Source organism: Cornus florida, unplaced genomic scaffold (assembly GCF_030987335.1).
Source record: "Cornus florida cultivar Cherokee Brave unplaced genomic scaffold, ASM3098733v1 CherokeeBrave_3.0.0_Hap2_Chr08, whole genome shotgun sequence".
Taxonomy (NCBI): domain Eukaryota; kingdom Viridiplantae; phylum Streptophyta; class Magnoliopsida; order Cornales; family Cornaceae; genus Cornus; species Cornus florida.
In genome coordinates, this window is record NW_026775578.1 from 36,459,427 (window position 1) to 36,479,823 (window position 20,397).

The 20,397-nt window shown below is 37.0% G+C and overlaps 1 protein-coding gene across 1 annotated transcript; it reads left to right on the forward strand.

Annotated features, from left to right (window-relative positions):
• Window positions 1–5,118: 5,118 nt before the first annotated feature.
• Window positions 5,119–20,023, forward strand: LOC132271300 (F-box protein At5g07610-like). Its single transcript, XM_059772640.1, has 2 exons — window positions 5,119–6,793; window positions 19,519–20,023. Exons 1-2 carry the CDS (start codon window positions 5,550–5,552, stop codon window positions 19,592–19,594), a joined length of 1,320 nt encoding a protein of 439 aa, XP_059628623.1. The 5' UTR covers window positions 5,119–5,549; the 3' UTR covers window positions 19,595–20,023.
• The last annotated feature ends 374 nt before the right edge of the window (window positions 20,024–20,397 follow it).

The window sequence follows — 20,397 nt, forward strand, 5'->3', positions numbered from 1 at the left end:
GATGAAATTTGTTACGAGTCACTCATCTTAACAGAAATACTTATAAATGTGGGGGGTTCCAAGTCCTAAGAGCTTTAGGATAGAACCAAAAATCATTTATATTATTATAACAATAGTACGTGCATATTATTTTCTACGAGGAAAATATTATGGAACAACTAGAAGAGTTCTTTTTTCAGTTGAAGTGCTGAGTTATTTGTTCCAGTTGAAAAGTCAAGTGTGTAAGCTTATAAGTCCTTGAATGGATTAAAGCTACTACCGAGACAATGACATAAATGTGATGCGTAAGTCATTGTATGCCTTAAAATATAAATGATATACTGATTGGTATATTTGATATGAAAGATTTAACATCTGATAATATAGAATATTCTCAATAGAGTGAGATTGAGATAATACTAGTTATGATAACAAAAGCCTAGCTAACTTTTGTAGATGTAAATCTCAAATATATATACTAACCAAAGTATATCATTGGTTGAGATTGCAAGGCAACTTAATAACTGTGTTTAATTGCACATTTTCAATCCAGGATCGGATCACTAAAAAACAATAAATTGGGTAGTTGAGATACACCTTAAATCCAATATTGCATAGATCGAGGTATCTAACTAAATTGGAGGTGTAACAGTGATGCAATCTGGATATGGGATATTAAAGACTTCAAATCCAATAGTGGATATGTCTTTTATATTAAAGGTGTAGTTCTATGTTCTTAATATAACTCAAAGTTAGAAACTTTGAATAAATCAAATAGGGAAGTCAATAGACTTCACTTAGAGGAAAATTCAAAGTAAGTCTACACCTGTGCCACTAAAGAAAATGATATTGCTAACAATAAGCAATTTTAGGGCACAAAGTATACAGTTGCTCTCACCTGGAGAAATCTCTGCAGAGTGTAATATTTCTAAACACAACCTTGTGGCCACATATAAAATTAAAGGTTGTACTAGAGAGCAATTGTACAGTTCATCGAGGGGAATGGGGTTTAAAGCCGAAAGCTAACGAGTCACCTTAATGGAAACCCAACCTAGCTGATTGGAGATCCCAAGATCTAGGTTCAAAGGGACAACAGAAATTCTGAGTGACTTACCAGAAGCACTGGGAAGATATAAATCTTCTACCCATTTCTATGATGAGACAGTGCTGCCTACAGCGATGATCAGGATAAGCTACGCTTTTAATGACTCTTATACCTTGAAAATTCAAGTGGGGTTTGGTAGGATACTCTTAATAAGAAGTCACCTATATGAGTATGAAGTAAGGCCGCTTCTATGAGAACTATAAAGGCTAAGTTTTCTAGAGCACTCATTGAATACCAGGACTTGTTCAGGGCCAAAATGAACACAACAATGAGAACCAACTTTGTGAGGAAAGCTACTGTGTGTTTGTTATTGTCTTGGTTTACACAAACGGCTGAACAGTTCAAGACATCGCGTTCACTGGTTAGCCAGTAAATCCGATAGCAATACACTAGGGAAGGTTCAAAGCCAAAAGCCACCTATCCTGATGCAGTAACTTTTCGATTATACTCTCTCTAGTGTCTGCATGATCATCTTTTGCATTTTACGCAAATTTCCATTCATGTGGGGGATTGTTGGAAACGGGGGCATTAAAAACATAAACTTTGGATGAGATTTGAAATAGATTCCGCTACTAATTTTTTACGGATCTCTAGACAAGCACGTTTCTCTCCGCAAGGAGATGAACGTGGTATATTTACTTTCTGAAATCCGTTTCTGGATGAATGAGAAATTAGCTCCAAAGTGTAGTGTTTTGATAAGCCTAAATAGGTATGCAAAATGTGGGAAATGTTTGTTCCACATGGAAAAAATGTTGAAACAAATTGAAATTTAAATAAGCTGAGTTTAGGATTTGGGCTTGGGCTTGGGCCTAATTGTAAAGTTCAGATTATTCTTTTTTGGAATTTTAGATTGGGCCTAATTTTGGGCTGGGCTTATTTAAATGGGTTTTACAAATGAGTAGGTTTTTTTTGGGTGGTTGGTTTTTTTAATTAAAAAAACTACTTTTTAGTTTTTCTAAAAGGTTACACCTTTTAAATTAAAAAAACCATATTTTAGTTTTTCTAAAGGGTTACACCTTTTAAATTAAAAAACCACTTTTTAGTTTTTTTCAAAAGGTTACACCTTTTTTCGAACCATCATGACCCATGGTTGCACCCATTCGAAAAGACACATTGCAACCTATTGGAATGGATGTGTCTATTGGTGAACAGACACCATGTGAACCATTGCAACCTATTGGAATGGATGTGTCTATTGGTGAATAGACACCATGTGAACCATTGCAACCTATTGGAATGGATGTGTCTAGTGGTGAATAGACACCATGTGAACCATTGCAACCTATTGTAATGGTTGTATCCAATGATGAAGAGACGCACCCAATCAGAAAAGGCATTTCTGTTTCTATAAATACCCCCATTTGGATCATTTGCAAGTTATTCATTTTCATTTTCTTCTATCTCCCTCTCTAGACTAGAACCCAACGCAAGTGGGTTCAAACCTTAGGTTAAGTGGTTCGAGCCACTTCGATCCTAATCCAATTTTATCGAGTTATATTAAGATTGGTCCGAACCATTTGGTTCGGATTACACCCAATTCAACATTTATATAGTATATAGATGCATTTTTTAGTCAGAGAGAGTATTACACGGAGGAGGTTCGCCGTATCCACGAGTTTGTAGTGCTGCTACTGGTGGATGTAGACCGTTGTATCCTGGGAGATAGACGCCACTGAGTCCGTTAGCACCATAGCGGGGCGAATCTGTCTTAAGGACATAGTATCCAATACTAGCCTCGGTCCAGGTTCATTCCTTGCATATTATTATTATTTTATTGCTTTATTTTGTATATTTAATTAAATATAGAGTTGCATATTTAATTAATGATTTATTAGCATATTGTTAATTGTCTCATGACATATTAGTATAAAGGTTGTTGTATCTTAAAAGTCACATTCAGCATATATTTTACCAACACTTCATATTTCTATAAATATAACAACCACAAATTCTTTCAACATCTGTGTATTATGAATTGCATAGTACATCAACAAACCTTCCTAACATGTGTATTTGTATTGTACTTCTTATTTCAATAAATAAGATTCACTTTATTTTATTTTATTTTATTTTCATATTTCTATAAATATAACAACCACAAATTCTTTCAACATCTGTGTATTATGAATTGCATACCATCCTAACATGTGTATTTACAATTATACAACTAAAATTAAAACAATGTGAATTTCCAGTTCTACAAATAAAATAAATAAAATAATTTAATCAATCAATTTTTTGTAAAACCTAAATACTAAAATTAAAGCAATTGTGGATATAAATTAATTTCAACAACTTAAAGAATATTTACCTATACATGACGAAGACTGAGGCAGGCGCTTTCACCAATTTCTACCCACCACCTGCAATATCTTCTTCGTTCATTGTTTTAGATACCGATTTCTTTTCCAATTTCTTCTTTGCTATAGTTTTTTTCCTTGCCATTATATTTCCCCAAATGTATAAAACCCTCGCAAAATCACACTATAAACCCTCGCAAAATCACAGGATTTCTTCGTTTAAGGAATAAGATGCAACAACAACAACAACAACAACAATTGCTATTAAACAACCTAAACGGAAGACAGACAAACGAAAATACGATACCGGCTCTGAGGAAAAATGAGACGAACCAGAGGAGGGAGGATGAAGGAAGAAGGAGGGAAGAGAAGGTGAAGCAAGAAGAAAATAACAGAAGCTGAAACTAGAAACTGAATGACTAAAGGGAAGCCGACGGCGCACGATTCCGATGGGAAAGTAGAGGACGATTTTAGGAAGATGAACAGTACAGCAGCAGGTCGGCCTCAGAGAAGGAAGAAGAATACAAAGAGAAGAGGAAGTAAAAGTAAAAAGGATAAGTTAGTATGCATTTGGGTCCCACGTATAATTTTTGTATATTGTATTTGTAAATGGTAAATATGTATTTTGCCTGAAGTATTCGTACATGGTAAAAAAATTAAGTCTCAAAACTTACTGCTGACTTGGCGCTTAGTCAACGATGACATGGCAAGTTGAGCTCATTTGGCTTCATCCTAGCCCTTGGATCTATCATGGACACCCTCCAATGAGAGGTGCCATGGAGACGATTCCCCTTGTGTTTGGCTGGCTTTTGTACAGGTGGTATTTGTTTTAGTATAAGGTGGTGTTTGGCGAGTAATGTTGGTTGGTTATTGTCGTAAGGTGGTGACATGTCACAATGCTATTAACTATTCTGATTGCAACTGACACATCAACACAACAGTTATTAACGTAGGGTGTGTTTAGTAACCTAAAACATTTTTTGTTTTCTATTGTCAATCCTTAAAAAAAAGAAATAAATACAAAAATCATGTTTAGTAATTTGTTTTTATTTCCTTTTAATGAAAAACATTTCTCATTTTTATTGTAGCAGAGGAAACGTTTTCACCACTATTTCCCTCGTTTTTTTACGCAACAACTGACATTACTTTTCCATTAATACACAACCACTGACATTACTCCATTAGTACTTTTATATTCTATATATATACATTATACAAAATCTATTTTTATATTCTATATATATACATTATATAAAGCCCTGTTTTCTTTTTTTCCTTTTTCTAAATTTTATACATGGATTGGTTGTGGTTTGTTTTCAGATTTTTTGTTAATATATATGTATATATAAAATCTATTTTCATATTCTATATATATACATCATACAATTATATGCTTATCTTGCCATGTATATATATATAAATATATATTTTTCCTTTTTAGATTATATCTTTTATTAGGATTAAAAGTTAAATTTTGATAGATGGATGAAAAAATAAATTAAAAAAAATTCCAAAAAAAAAAAAAAATTTGTAACAAATATTTTACTAAAAATAGCTTTTTATTTTTTTATTTATTAAAATTATAGCAACAGCAAAAATTATTAAACGTTATTTTTGCTTTTTATTTTTACTTCGAAAAATAAAATTATATTTTTTTTGCGACAGCAAAAATAAAAAAACCAAAACATTACTAAAGGCACCCACAATGAAAGCACTTTGTTTTACTCGTTGGTTTTGAATATTTCCGGTGACCTCCTTAATTAGTTGTACTTTTTAAAAAAGTTTAGGGGCATTACTTAATTCAGGAGGATTTTGTGTTTTTTTGCCAATAGTTCGGGGTTTATTGCACTTTATACACACTCAAATAATTTCGTCTAATCAATGAAATAACAGCGAGTCAATCTCAGAAGGTTCAAAACCCTAGTTCATGCCAGGACTCCATTGAAGACAGTTTTGAACGATCTTCCGATTCAAGGTAGAAGAGTTGATGGAATCGTAAAGGTACAATCTCTTGAAATAAATAGTCAAGGTACAATTTTCGAAAAAAATAGTGAAGGCACGCTAACTATGTATATACGTATATGTGTGTGTATGTGCATATGTGATAATACTTCAGTGTCGCAATTGGAATAAAAAGAATCGCCTTTGTGTTCCTTATTCGAATAATGCGCTTGTTTAAGCCTCCTTGTGGATTGGGGTTGTTTCCCGATGATGTGTTGGTTGAGATACTATGTCGATTGCCCGAAAAGCCTCTGGCTAGGTTAAAATGTGTGTGCAAATCATGGGATTACCTAATCTCTGTGTTTTGCTTGCCCAGAGTGTCTCTTCCTCTCTGTGGCCTTTTCTTCCGTACTTATGCTCTCCCTCCTCATATGCCCCTTATAACCACAGACGCGAGCGACTCATCACGGGATGCGTTTTATAGTAATTTGCAGAGCCCGGACAACGGAGAGCTCATTGATTATGTTTCTGTAGAAGGTAACAGTGGCATTGGTGATGGTGGAGGAGGAGGTGGATGTGTTGACTCCGAATTTTTGGTCAACTTACCATTCCATAGTACTTGTGCACATGACTTTCTTGATAGTTGCAATGGCTTGTTTTTGTTCTTCAATGCCTCTGATTGCCGGTATTATGTGTGCAATCCTGTGATGAGACAATATGTACCGATTCCCAAAGCGCGCTGCCACCAGACTTATTGTTATGCAGCATTGGCTTTTAACCCTTCTGAGTCACTTTGCTACAGAGTTGTACGTTTTGCACAACCTTTAAAGGAAAGAAAGCTACTGCTGGACATATATTCTTCTGATACTGAACTATGGGTTAGACACCTGGTTCAAATTGATTCCTGCTTGAATGAGAGAATCTGGATAACACCTTCTGTTTACTTTGATGGCGCACTCTACCGGTTATCTTTGTCTTGGCACCTTTTGAGGTTTGATCTCAACAAAGTCGGTGTTCGTGCCATTGAGCTCCCATTGACAGAAAGTGGACGTCTAACTGTGATTGGATGTATTGGGGTGTTTATGGGCCGTCTCTGTTATGCGAAGAAAGACTCCTTCTGGTTGTTCATTTGGTCACTTGAGGAAGATTGTAAAGCCATGGAATGGACTTTGAAGTATAACATCTGCATGGTTAATTTAGTAATGGACATGGTGCGTTCTAAAGGCTATGATCTTGATTATTTATTGTGGTTTCTACCCTTTGCTTTTCATCCAATTTCTGATGTTATTTTCTTGAGCGTTCCGCTTGGGATCTTGAGTTATGATCTCAAAAGAACAAGGTTAGAAGAGGTGTACAAACCTAGGGATGGTGTAATAATAGATGGGCACTTTTATCAAGCCTTTACTTGTATTCGTTTCCTAGTCTCACTAAATCATTTGGGGAAGATCCACTCCAGACCAACTCAGCTGTAAGTAGCTTGGATTTACTTGCTTTTAATATAATTAATCCCTTTTACTGCCTTCTTTGATTCGATCTTATGTTAGATGATATGCCTTCCGTTATAATTTGTGTTCTTCACTTTTGTTCTCCTAAAGGAAGTTTTTGGATTCTTTTTACTAGGATTATCTTTTAAATTATTGTTGGCTATATATTACTTATAGATGATGATGATGATGTCGATGTATCAGTACTACCTATAGAAAAGATATGTTTGCCTCTGCATATTCATCATCACCATCTTTGTATATTTATGTGTGTACACACACACACACACACATTCAATAAGAAACTAAATGGAAAATATTGTTTGAAGAAAGAAATCATACCAAGAAGAAGCAGAACTCACTAGGATAAGAAAGAAAATCCTTGAATGATTACGAATGAAAATTGAGAAATAAAAGCAGAACTCACTAGACCTTATAATTATTGTAGGTAGGTTCTTATTATGAAACATATTATGCTTTTGAATAAAAAAGAAAAACACTAAAGTTGGAGCACGAAAAGATTTAAACATGAAACATATAGTACACCCTTTTTCCCTTTCTCAGAATCTTTATTTGAACTTTTAATTTTTAGAACTTTTCAGTTTGCTTTATTTATGGATAACTTTTTTAAGAAACGGTGTTAGGAGTCAATTAAGTTATATTTGCATGGTGTCTCTGTCTTGGTTATTTGTTCAAGTTTTTGATGCTAAGAATGAGAGCAATGTTCTTATTGTGGATATAATGTTATATTGCATTCTGTTTGTTTCTTTATTTAACATATCTAGAAGCCCTTGTGATTCCTATATTGCAGTTTTCACTAAATCTCTTCTGAAGGATAATGAGACATTAGTGAAGCCGTATGACATAAGCATATTTGTTATTGGTCTTTTACTGGTAACTGTGGGCTAGAATGCGACTGTCGGATGTCTCAAGTGTGTAATTTATGGTATGACAAGTCAGAAGATTAAAATAGCTGGGAACAAAGATTATGAAAAATGTATGTGAAGATTATTAAACTTAGGTTGGCAAGTTTGTGATCAAATCTTGGGGTCTGTACTTTTTTGTTTATTTGGGTGTTTAGCAGTTAAGTTGGTTATGGTGCCTTGTCCAAGTGTTGATCTGGAATTTCATATACATTAATGACAAAAGGGTAATCCCAACTCGTATTTTGACACTCCCCAACTAAGGTTCATGCATTCATTGATCTTTTTGATATACATTAAAGTGGTTTTGGAAGGTTATAAAAACCAGAGTCCTATTTCTAAAAGGACAGGAGACTTCAATCAACTATTTAGGTTTGAGCGCTCCTTTTTTTTTTTTTTTTTTTTTTGATAAATAAAAATGTATTAGACATTCTCAGTTACACATTCATAGGTTCTATATACTCCACCACTACCGCTGGACACCGCCGCCGCCGCCGGCCTCCAGGCCGAAAAATCCAACCACTCCCACCACCATGGCTTCAGAACCCTTCTCTGCAAACCATTGCAACCATTAATTATTCTTTATTCTTCTCTGAACTCTCTCTCATCCATTCCCCCACAAACTACAAATTCATATACAACAGGTACTTGGTAAACTATTCTCAAACCAAACACAGCACAACCAAGGGCTAGGTTCTTAATGCCCCCAAAACACAATATCTGTGAATGAATCATGGAATGGCGGTTTGAATTTTGGAATTGACCTGAATGATTCATGGGGGTATTGTCGTTACCCTGCAATGGCATCAACGACCAGAGGATTATGTTATTAAAGTGAAGGGGGGCAACAGTTAGAAGACGATCATATTGCGGTAAAGCAGTATGCTATGCGGGAATTGCTTTAGGTCCATACACACACACCTATTTATATAGCTATTTGTATATTACAATGTGTACTATATACACAACTTTATATATGTACATTTCAATTTGTACTATAACACAAATATATGTATTTTCTTGGTAAGCTAGGTTATCATTAGAAGAAAAAATACCAAAACATGGGGCATGCCCCAAGCATACAGCAAATGGCTGTTACCATAACAATAATATACTATACAAATTCAAATCTCCCTAGAACAGCAAGGCAACTAGCAACTCAACAAGATAAACAAGAAAGAAAGCTACTAAACAAAGGGATAGCAATACAAGAGACATCTATGGCCAAGAGACTCAAGGATGCATCCAAACCAACTGCTGAACTGAAAGAAACTGAGCTGCCATAGAGATACAACTTTCTCTAGTCTGAAATAAACCCCTCGAATCTCCCATTGGTCAACCAGTCATCTGTTTGGTTGATCATCTTTAAGATTTAGCTGTGAAGACTGCATCTGGTGTTGCACGCTGAAGATTATATCTTGTTGTACATGATTTCCTGATCTAGCTCGATTGAATATTCTAGCATTCCTTTCTCTCCGTAAGAAGTAAACAGAGGCTGCTAGACATAATTTTTTTGCTCTCTTCCAGATTTCCAGCAAGCTTTATTAACTGAATCAGTCCTGGAAGTATCTTGCAGATTCAAGCCACATGTCTTCATTATATTCTCCCAAACAGTATGAGAAACTGGATCAAATATATGATTATGAGAGTCCTCAGAAGCCTTGCACTTCCCACATTGGTTTCCAATAGAAGGATTAAATCTTTGAATTCTATCCAAAGTGTTAAGCTCTTGTCTTATTGCCAACCACAATATGTAGCTGTGTCGTGGGATAGGATTCTTAAACGAATGGTACCAGGAAGTGCATTCAAAATGAGTTCTCATAGCTTCTCCAGCAGTTTTGGCTGAATAAATACCTGTGGGTGATGAAGTGCAAACAACAGAATCCTTGCCTTGGTCAGAAGTATAAGCATCCAATGCTATACACCACACTGCCCAAAACCTCCTGATTGAAATTGTCAAAGTTAGACTAGTGCCGTGTTGCCGCCTTGGTCCTCTTATCCATAGCAAATTTATTTCCCCAAAATTTTTGTAGGTGAAGTATCATCAGAAAGCACTCGTTCAAATGGGAACACATCCCACAAAAGGCTATACATAGGCCAAATAGGGCCCCCAAACTCTCAATATGTCCAAAAAAATCCACTGTCTTTGTGTCTTCCCTATAGATTTACAATTTTTCCCAAAAGCCCAACAAAAAAGGGAACTAATAATAGAGTACTTTAGTGTCCCAATAGGAGTCTCTTCTTCTGTCGAAGGATCTCCTATTTTGTTCCCTCCACAAGCCCCACCATACACACAAGGTTGCCACCCTCCAAATGTCTCAGGCTTGGGAACACATTGTACAACCTCTACAAGCCTCTATCATGCCTCTTGAAGACCAAGGCATAACCCAATCCCGAACAAACTCAAAAGTATGACACAGCTGCCCCGGGCCATTGGACAATGCAGGAGAAGATGATCTACTGACTCTCTTGCACATACAACACCAGTTTACAATGGCCTATCTCCTCATGTTATCTAATGTCAGAATCCTCCTAGAACTCCCGTCGAAGAAAAGATGCCCACCTTTAGAGGAGCCTTTATGCGCCAAACAACCATCCATGGGAATGAATCCAGTCGGCACTCTTACCTTGATGCATCCAACTCTTACAGTTGAGGAATCTTGCTCGGAATGAATCTTGGGGATGCCCCATAGCAACTGTAATGCTCCTATAGAAAGAGCGTACATTGAATCTCCCCTGAGATGAGGTTCCCCATACCCAAATGTCAAGCCCCGCCTCATCTACCTCTTGGCAGTATAACAAAGTCAAAAACTTGATGGCATCCTCCAGCTCCCAATCCTGGAAGTGCCTCTTAAATTGCACATCCTGAGTTTTCCTCCCGATTTTGAGCCAATAACAGTTGGTGATTGAGTCATGTCTATCCATAGGTATCCAAAATAATCTTGGGAAGGCGCCCGCCGAGAATTGATCACCACCATACCAAATATTCTCCTAGAAGTCTATGTTCCTGCCTCCCTAGTATTGTACTCTCTCGATCAGGTTATCACAAGAAAATACTTCTAAATCTTTCCGAAGTGAGAGAAGGAGGGAAGACATGCTCAATCAATATAGATTGATACGAAAACTGATTCAAATCCAATATATCTTCTATGGGTACGGAGGGATTGTACTATTCAAGTCTTTTTTTTTTTTTTTTCATGCTTCTACCGTAAGAAAGTGGATTTTTTTATCTATGGGCCTAGCAAAACACTAATTGGGATAGGATCATATTGGATCTCCCCCCTCAAAATCGAGCGTAACCTTAAATCGATTGTGTTTAGAAAATTAATCCCACCCCTTCTTGATGAATTTCCAAACACCCACCCCTACTTGTCCCTCTCCTCAAGAAAGAACCAGCCACACCTCTCTTCCCCAAATCCATAGCAGATCGCCCTCAAGTGGAGGAAGGTCCAGCATGTGGTAGATTTAGTTTAAACATTTTAGTTGTATCTAGACAGCAAAGAATAAAATCACAATGAATAAATCAATCTCATACTGATACTTTATAAAATAATAGATAATGTAAAAAGTTTACATGGAAGTTGTACCACAAATATAGACTAAGATACTCTATTTCATTTTTTTTATTTGATAGTTATATTAATCAAAAAGATGAACTAAATACTTTAAAATTGTAATTTGGATATGACGTTGCCAAGGGATCTAATACTATGTAAGAGTTGCGCAATTGGTAATTTGATTTGGAAATTTTCTTCCCTTGCATCTAGAGTGAGAGGGAATAGATTCCATTCAATTTTTGATGCATATTTTCATCATTTAACACTCAGGAATTTTAAAATGAAATCTCAAAAGAATTAATTTTTTTTTATTTTTATGGGAGACTGGTCCAGAGTTTAATGATTTACAATGATGAAATAGTGCTACTTATCGTCTATTATGGAGTTGGGTCTAACTCTTAGAATCACTAACCAGTTAATTGACCTCTGACAATGTCATAATTACTTTTGCGATCCATCTTGTCCTCACAATGGTGTTGGTTTTCTTTATTTGATAAGTAAATATCATTGAAAGCGCACTTAAAGGGGAGCGTTCTGAAACAATTGGACATAGGCCAAAAGAAAATCTACACCATTTGACTATCCACAAAATCAACTAATTCCCCTAAATAGCTCCACACGAAACATCTCTTGTTTTTCTCTCTCCAAAGACCCCACCAAAGGCATAGGAGAGTGGCCCTCCATGCCTCTCTAGCACGAGTCCCTACTGAGAGTGCTTGCACACTTCAAGAGCGTTCTAAGTAGAATCCGACATTAGGTTCAACAACCCAATTTCTCTCAACCCACTTTGCCTCAACAACCCAATTTCTCTTTGTCGACCTATAATGCCACACACAACAATGCGACACCATAGGCTCACAGGTTGTGACACAAACATTCATTTGTGCCAACAATCTGAAAATCATCTCAATCCTTTAAGGGGTTCCATATGTCAAGAAACGATGGTAACGTCGCGACATGTTAGTCATCTTACTTGTAAAATGGAACCAGAGAACTGCTCGCATGGTTCCTGTCACGGAGAGTACTATCCCGGATTCCGGGCTTTAGCGTAAACAACTATTTTAACAGTACATTTCCAAATCAGTGTATGGGACAGATTTAGTGAGTGCACTTTTGGGTTGTGTCACTACAGCCTCCCGTCACTACATTTGTCTTATATATTCTCATGCGAACTTGGAGACATACTGAGAATCTATCGCAATTCTCCTGTCCTTCGTGGGTGGGAGTTTTCTAGGAAGAATAAGGCATGCCTGCTAAGGAGAACCTTCCCCTTCAGAGATCCTCCCTGAACCCTGTATCCTCGTGAGTCCTTGCCAGTCACGAGTTTGCCTTTTCCTGGGCCTCAGCTACTTGCGAGAGCACAACCTATAGCCCATACCTGTTTCAACCTGATCTTGCAAGCCTTAATTACTCTTGGAAACACCCTCTTTGCACTGTAAAGCACTTGTACCTACACAATAAACTAATCATAGCAGACTTGGACAAATAATATCCAAGTAAAAGCTATGAAAACAATCTCAAGAGAAAAAATATCAAATTTAGACTTGACATTTCACTCGACACAGCACCGTAAAACCTCCTTTATCATGCCAACTTTCTTTCCCTTTTTATCACAATTGACAAGACAAAACATAGAACAAGGTAAGTAAGAGCATAAGAAAAATAATTTAGCTGGAGATACTAGAGATATTGACATTTAAAATACTCCTCTAATCCAATTTCCCGGATGTCATTCAGGCTGTTTTAGCAAGGGTCACTTCTGATCATGTTCCTTTGGTCTTGGATTGTGGGGGTTTGTGTTCTCGAAGATCCCCGTTTCGATTTGAGAAAATGTGGCTGAGAGCGGAGAATTTCCAAGGGAAAGTTTGATCTTGGTGGGAGGGAGCAATTGTTACAGGTTCGCCCAGCTTCACGTTAACAAAGAAGTTAAGTGCTCTCAAATTCGATCTTAAGCAGTGGAATAAGGATGTTTTTTGGAATCTTGAATGGAGGAAGAATAGAGTCCTTGCTGAATTTTCCGAGATTGATTGTCTTGAGGAGGCGGGTGGGGATGCGGAGTTTCTATGTTCTAGAAGAGCTTCCTATCAGGCAGTTCTTGCTGAGATTGCTAGTATGGAGGAGATTTCGTGGCGACAAAAATCCCGAGCTCTTTGGCTAAAAGAGAGACCGTAACACAATTTTTTTTCACAGACTAGCTAATGCTCACAGAAGGAGCAATCACATAGGACGAATTCGGGTGGAAGGTGTGGAGTTGTGGAGGGAGGAAGAGGTGCGTAATGGGATCGTTTCTTTTTATCAGAAGCTTTACACTGAGCTATTAGCTTGGAGACCCAAACTTGACGGTCTCCATTTTGAGGCTATTTATGAGTTGGATAGAGATGGGCTTGAGATTCCTTTTATTGAAGACGAAGTTCTAAAGGCTTTGTCAAGTTGTAATAGGGACAAAGCTCCGGGGCCTGATGGTTTTACTATGCGTTTTCTGATGGAAAGTTGGGCGATAGTGAGAAATGAGGTGATGGATACATTTCAGGAGTTTCATTCTATTGGCGTCTTTGAGAAGTCGCTAAATGCCTCATTCATTGCCCTTATCCCTAAGAAGGGAGGCGCTTCTGACATTAAGGGTTTTCAACCAATTAGCTTAGTGAGTTGTATTTACAAACTCATAGCTAAGGTTTTTGCTCTAAGGATGAGAGAAGTAATGGATGGGATTATTTTGGATTCCCAGAATGCTTTTGTTGGAGGACGGCAAATTCTAAATTTAGTTCTTATTGCAGGCGAATGTGTGGATTCCAGATTGCGAAGTGGTGTTCCTGGAGTTTTATGCAAACTTGATATTGAGAAAGCGTATGATCATGTGAACTGGAATTTCCTACTTTATTTGTTACAAAGAATGGGGTTTGGAAGTAGATGGAGGAATTGGATTGAGACATGTCTTTCGTCTGTCAAGTTCTCAATTTTTGTAAATGGATCTCCCGCTAGTTTTTTTTGGGTGTACTCGGGGTATAAGACAAGGTGATCCTTTGTCGTTTTCCTCTTTCTAATTGTTATGGAGGGCTTAAGCAAACTTATGCGCAGGGCAGAGGATCTTTGTCTTATTAAGGGCTTCAAGGTGGGAAGAGATTTAGTCCATCAGGTGGAGATCTCTCATTTACTTTTTACGGACGATATCATGGTTTTCTGTAATGCTGATGTGTCTCAACTTAGATATTTGAGATGTATCCTGGCTTGTTTTCAGGTGGTTTCCGGGCTAAAGGTAAACGTGGCTAAGAGTGTGCTTGTCCCGGTAGGGAATGTTCAGGATATTTCTTCTTTAGCTATAGTCTTTGGGTGCAAGGTGAGTTCTTTTCCTATTCTATATTTGCGTTTGCCCCTAAGGGTCTCTTTCAGGAGAGTGGGGAGTTGGGATCCTGCGATTGATAGGTATGCGAAGAGATTGGCAGGATGGAAGAAGCAATATTTATCTAAGGGGGGTAAAGTTACTCTTATTAAGAGCACTTTATCGAGCCTCCCCACATATTTTCTATTTATGTTCCAAATTCCATTCTCCGTTGCTGATAGGATTGAAAAAATTCAAAGGGATTTCCTTTGGGGCGGAAGGGGAGAAGAGTTTAAGTATCACCTTGTCAGATGGGAGCAAGTTTGCAAGCCCATGAAGTTGGGTGGTCTTGGTATCAGAAGATTGGTTCCTTTTAATCAAGCTCACCTGGGTAAATGGTTGTGGAGATATGGGAGGGAAAGACATCGTCCTTGGCAAAGGTTAGTCTCATGTCGGTTTGTGGAAGTGATTGGCGTTCGGTTTCTCTTGTGGGAGGAGTCGGGGTGTGGAAATCCATTCGGAAGGGATGTGATGTTTTTTCCTCTCATATCAGATTCAATGTTCGCGACGATAGATGCGTTCGTTTTTAGGAAGATCTTTGGTCTGGTGATCAACCATTATCTCGTACATTTCCCAGATTATACTGTATTGCAGCTGACAAACACGCTTACGTAACTGACTGTTATCGGTTTGATAGTAATGGGATTACGTGGGACATGCATTTTCGGCGTTCATTTCAGGATTGGGAGTTGGACGAGGTATGTGTTTTTTTGGATCAACTGTATCAGCAGGAGGGAGTTGGCAGAGGTTGTAACGATCTGACATGGATTCCCTCTTCCCACAGTCGTTTCGAAGTAAGATCTTTGTTCTTATGTCTGTCTAAATTTGATAGCCTTGACTTTCCGTGGAAGACCATTTGGCGTTCTATGGCTCCAACTAGGGTGACATTCTTTGTATGGACCGCCATATGGGGTAAGATACTGACGATTGATAATTTGAGGGAGAGGGAAAATTGTTTTGTTAATTGGTGTTGCTTATGTATGCTAGATGGTGAGTTAGTTGATCATATCCTTATGCATTGCCCTGTGGCGCACGACTGTTGAAATCATATTCTTGGGTTATTTGGCATGCTTTGGGTAATGCCACGTTCTTCTAAGGAATTGATTCATGCTTGGAGAGGATGTCGTGTGAGAAGGGGTGTACGTGATTATTGGAGAATTGTCTCACATTGCTTTTGGTGGTGCATTTGGAATGAGAGAAATAGTAGAATGTTCAAAGGGAAAGAGTCGTCTACGGCGATGCTAAAGCTTTATATTATTCTTCTCTCTTCAATTATGTGAAGAGGAGTTCTTGCTCCTCTTGAGATGATTTAATTAATTTTCTGGATTCTTTGAGGCTTTAGCCCCCGGTTCCACTATTTTATAAGGGACGCGTTCCCCTTTTGAGCACCTTTTTATTTATTTCTTACTTATCAAAAAAAAAAAAAAAAAAAAACTGACACCACATGCAAACATGACTTTGTTTATCAATTTCTTAAGAAAAGATTTTTTTTTCAAACTTATTCCCTCATACCCTGAAGTAAGATCTTGAAGAATTTCCCGTGGTTATGAAGTGAACTAAATCATTATCAATATGATTTGATCACAGTTCATTAGTGTCTAAAAGATTAGAAGCAATCAAGAATATCTGTGTACACTAACGAGCGATCTTTCATAAACTCCAGTACATAAATTTCAATGCACTCTTTTAGATTTTTTTTTTTTGGTCGATTATCTAACCTAGGCAACTATAGAACTAAATGTGAATCCAGCTTTTCATATAAGTTCTATATCAGCAATTCTTTTTGGTCTTTTCCCATGCAAAGGCTATCTTAATTTCATAATGCTATGAACTTTCCCTAGTGAACTTAAATTAAGACCGAATGGTAGTAGTTGGGGTGCTCAAGTGTTAATCAGCAAAAAAGTTTCCATGAGGTAGTCATTATTGAGTTATAAGTGATTAATTTTTGCATCTTTCTGCAGTAAACCTGTCTTATACATGCTTCTTATTTCAAAATTTGGAATCTTCAATTAGCAAGTATTATGAATGTCCATCCTTGAATGATTGTCATCTATAAGAGAACACGAAAACTCAAGTTCTAAAGAATAATCATTACAATCTCCTAAGAAGAACTTTTTACATAATATTCCTACCTAGATCATAAATGAATAGTATGGATTAATCAAAATAACAAATACACTTCCTAAGGAAGGGACTTGAACTTATTTGAATCTAAACGGTTAGTCAAATATTTGTCAATTGATTTTACGTAAACACTTTTTCATACACATGGATTTTTTTAACAACTAAGTCTTTATTGAAATAATGCTAATGTCTATATGTTTGAGTCTTGAACGCATAACTGGAAGGCTACTTATCTAAGGGTTCCATTCACATGGTGAAGAAATACATTTTACTGCCATTAAATGTGACTATTTAGGTTTTACTTGTTATGTAGCACTCATTCTTAATCTGAAAGCGACTCTACTCCCTCCGTCCCAAAATAAGTCTCTCTTTTTGGGAATCTAACTTTTTAAGAGAATGATTTTTATATTTTTTATTGTATTAGTAGTGAATGAATGGCCAAATATACCCCTAGTGGGTCCACAGTGATGTGATGATTTACTTTGATAGGTTTGATGCAAGAAGGTTAAATTGGTAATATTACAAAAAATAGTACAAATGGGATACTTATTTTGGGACAGATAAAAATGAAAAGGTGGACACTTATTTTGGGACGGAGGGAGTATTAATTAAGTAAAGAAGGCTACTTATCTTAGTTCCATACAAAGAAGAAACTACATTTTGTCCTAAGTTAGCGCTAGTTCTCATTGGAGTACTTGTTTACCTAGATATTGTAAACCAAATTTTCTTCGTAACTTCACTGGCATATTTTGTGTGGTACCTTAATGCTCCGTTAGTTGGTTGGATGAAAAAATGGATGGAAGGGAGAGGGGGAGGAATGGATGAGGCATCCCTAGGGAAGGGAAGGTGTTTCCTTACACTTTTTGTTTGGTTGAATGGAAGGGATAGTAGAAATGATAGATGGGGTGATACCTTTTTTCTGTTTGGTTGGAAGGAAGGGGAATAGAGTTTTTATATTTTTTTACCAAATACCCTCATTATCTCTGAGAGAATTTCAATAGGGTTTAAAAAGTTATTTAGTAAATAACTAAAGGTTAAAATTGGTATTGCCTTTTTTGGGCTGGATTTCTTTCCCTCCTCTCGTCTGCCTAATTTTGGATAGATTGTTGCAACAAATACTGCGAACCAAGAACTCAATCATGAACATATTTGTTAAAAAGGCTCAAGGAGCACTAAGGTCCCCTGAAGCCCGAGGCGCAAGGCGAGGTGTGGCGAGGCGCGGACTTGGCTTAAGTGAGGCGCAAGTTGAGGGGGTGGGGGAAAGGAAGTGCAGAACAGATTTAGTATATTTGAAATTTCAAAATATTGGAGGAAATTAACAATTAGTAAAGGTCTTATCTCGGATAGATGATTGAATTTGCATTTGAACTGAATATATTAACATCATAATATATTGTTTAGTTGGACCACGATTAGGCTAGTTGATTGGATTGGTATTCGTTAGCGTAATATATTGGTTAATTCGTCCGCAATTAGGGTAGTTGATTGGTTGAAGAAATGGTATTCATTAATGTAATATACTATTTAGTTGGACCACAGTTAGGCTAGTTGATTGGTTGAAGGAATGGTATTCATTGACATAATATATTGCTTAGTTGGACCAAATTTAGGATAGTTGTTGGTTGAAGGAATGCTGTTCATTAACGTAATATATTATTTAGTTGGACCACAGTTAGGCTAGTTGATTGGTTGAAGGAATGCTATTCATTAACATAATACATTATTATTTTGTTGGACCACAATTCGGCTAGTTGGATGGTTGAAGGAATGGTATTCATTAACGTAATATATTAGTTTGACGAGGCTAGTTGATGCGTTTAACAAGGTGCTAGATTATTTAGTTCAACCACAATTAGACAAGCTCATTTGTTGAAGGAATGACATTCATTAATTTCGACTACAATTTGGCCCGCGCCTGGCCTTGGGGGCTTTGTTCAACTTCCCTCGCCTGGCCTTGGGCGCCTTGTTCAACTTGCCTCACCTATCCTTGAGGTGCCTTGCACCTCAGGCACGCTTGGAGCGCGCCTTTGACAACTATGATCAAGAGTTACGAAAGTGAACATGCCACACACAAAGAACGCAAAGATTTACATGGTTCAGCGTAAGCCTAGACCCATGGGGAAAATTCGGAAAATATTTCACTATGCAAAATATAGGAAATTACAAGTTTCAGTTCCCAAACCCTAGAATGCCTTCTCTCTATTTATGCGGTTTTTAGTGTTCTCTCATCACACGCCCCAAACCCTACATGGCCTTATATATATATAGTGTTACAAGAGAATTTTAGAACTGGGTCCACAACCCGCAAGAGAAAAACAAGTAAATTTTTTTTGAACTAAAACAAAATTCGGGCCACATCATTTTTCTAGGTTGATGTCTAAGGAAGAAATTCAGCTCATTGATCATGCCCATCCGAAAAGAATTTCTCATGTAAAAATATAAGCAACTGAACTAAATGTGGAAAATATACCATTTTTTGCCACCATCAGATCACACTTAGAGAACATTGTATAATGGAAGGAGAAGGGAACAATTGGATGTGAAACATTAGCACCTTGGCCTTAAAAATGATTGCGCACTATTCCATATGGCATATACATATCTGATTAAAAATCCAACCTAATTGCTTCATACTCCCCAAATTTGTTTCACACAATGTAGCATGTTGAACAAATATAATCAATCCTGTCGTCTTAGCATCTGACTTCTTGTTTTTTCCTGACTTACAGAACATCTATTTCTCAACACACGAAGGTTTTGAGTTTGGAAATGCCACCTGATGAAATACCCAATGGAGGTGCATGACAAATGGAACCCCACATGGCAGGATTTTTATTTGAACTGGCTGGAAATCAAGGCCTTATGTTAAATTATCATAGTTAAGGTAGAACTATGTTATATGATTCAAGTGTGTGTGTTAAATTATGGTACTGGATAGCCTTAAAACATTTAATGTTTATCTTTCATGACTTCGATAGTTATGTCTGGAGTACGGTATTTATTTTTGTTATTTTCTCAAGTTACTCCATTTTAGTTGTACAAGTTTCTCTCTGGAGCTGTGGTTGATTGTCGCTTGCAGTGATTAGATGATTTTTCTATAGGAGATCAAAGATTGTACACGAGTGTCTTTGTCAGTGTGCAATTTGCTGAATTTGCTTGTGTAAGAATGCAATTGCTCTTTAATTCATAACGTTAGATGGTAAGTACACTCTTAATTATTCAATTTTTTTCTCCCTTCCGAATGTATGTAGTGAGTTGAAGCAGCCACACCTGTATCTCTCTAGTTGACTATCTACATCCTTTGTATCTTTCTATATTGCAATGGTTTCTTTGGGTATGGAATTTAGCTCAAGAGCCAGACTTGTCTGTCACTGCTGTGTCTATCAAGATGCATTTGGGCAGCTTAATTAATTTTTGGCAGTTCCATGGATTGGAAAGAAACCAGCATGGAGTATGAAAAAAAAAAAAAAAACACTGAGCCATTATTCAAAAATAGAATCTGGTAGCAGCCAAACCAGTATCCAGAGTTGGCATATGACTGACAGGAGTTACTTAGTGAATAGAAATAGAAGATTGAAGCTTATCTTTTTCCAACTTTATGGTCTGGT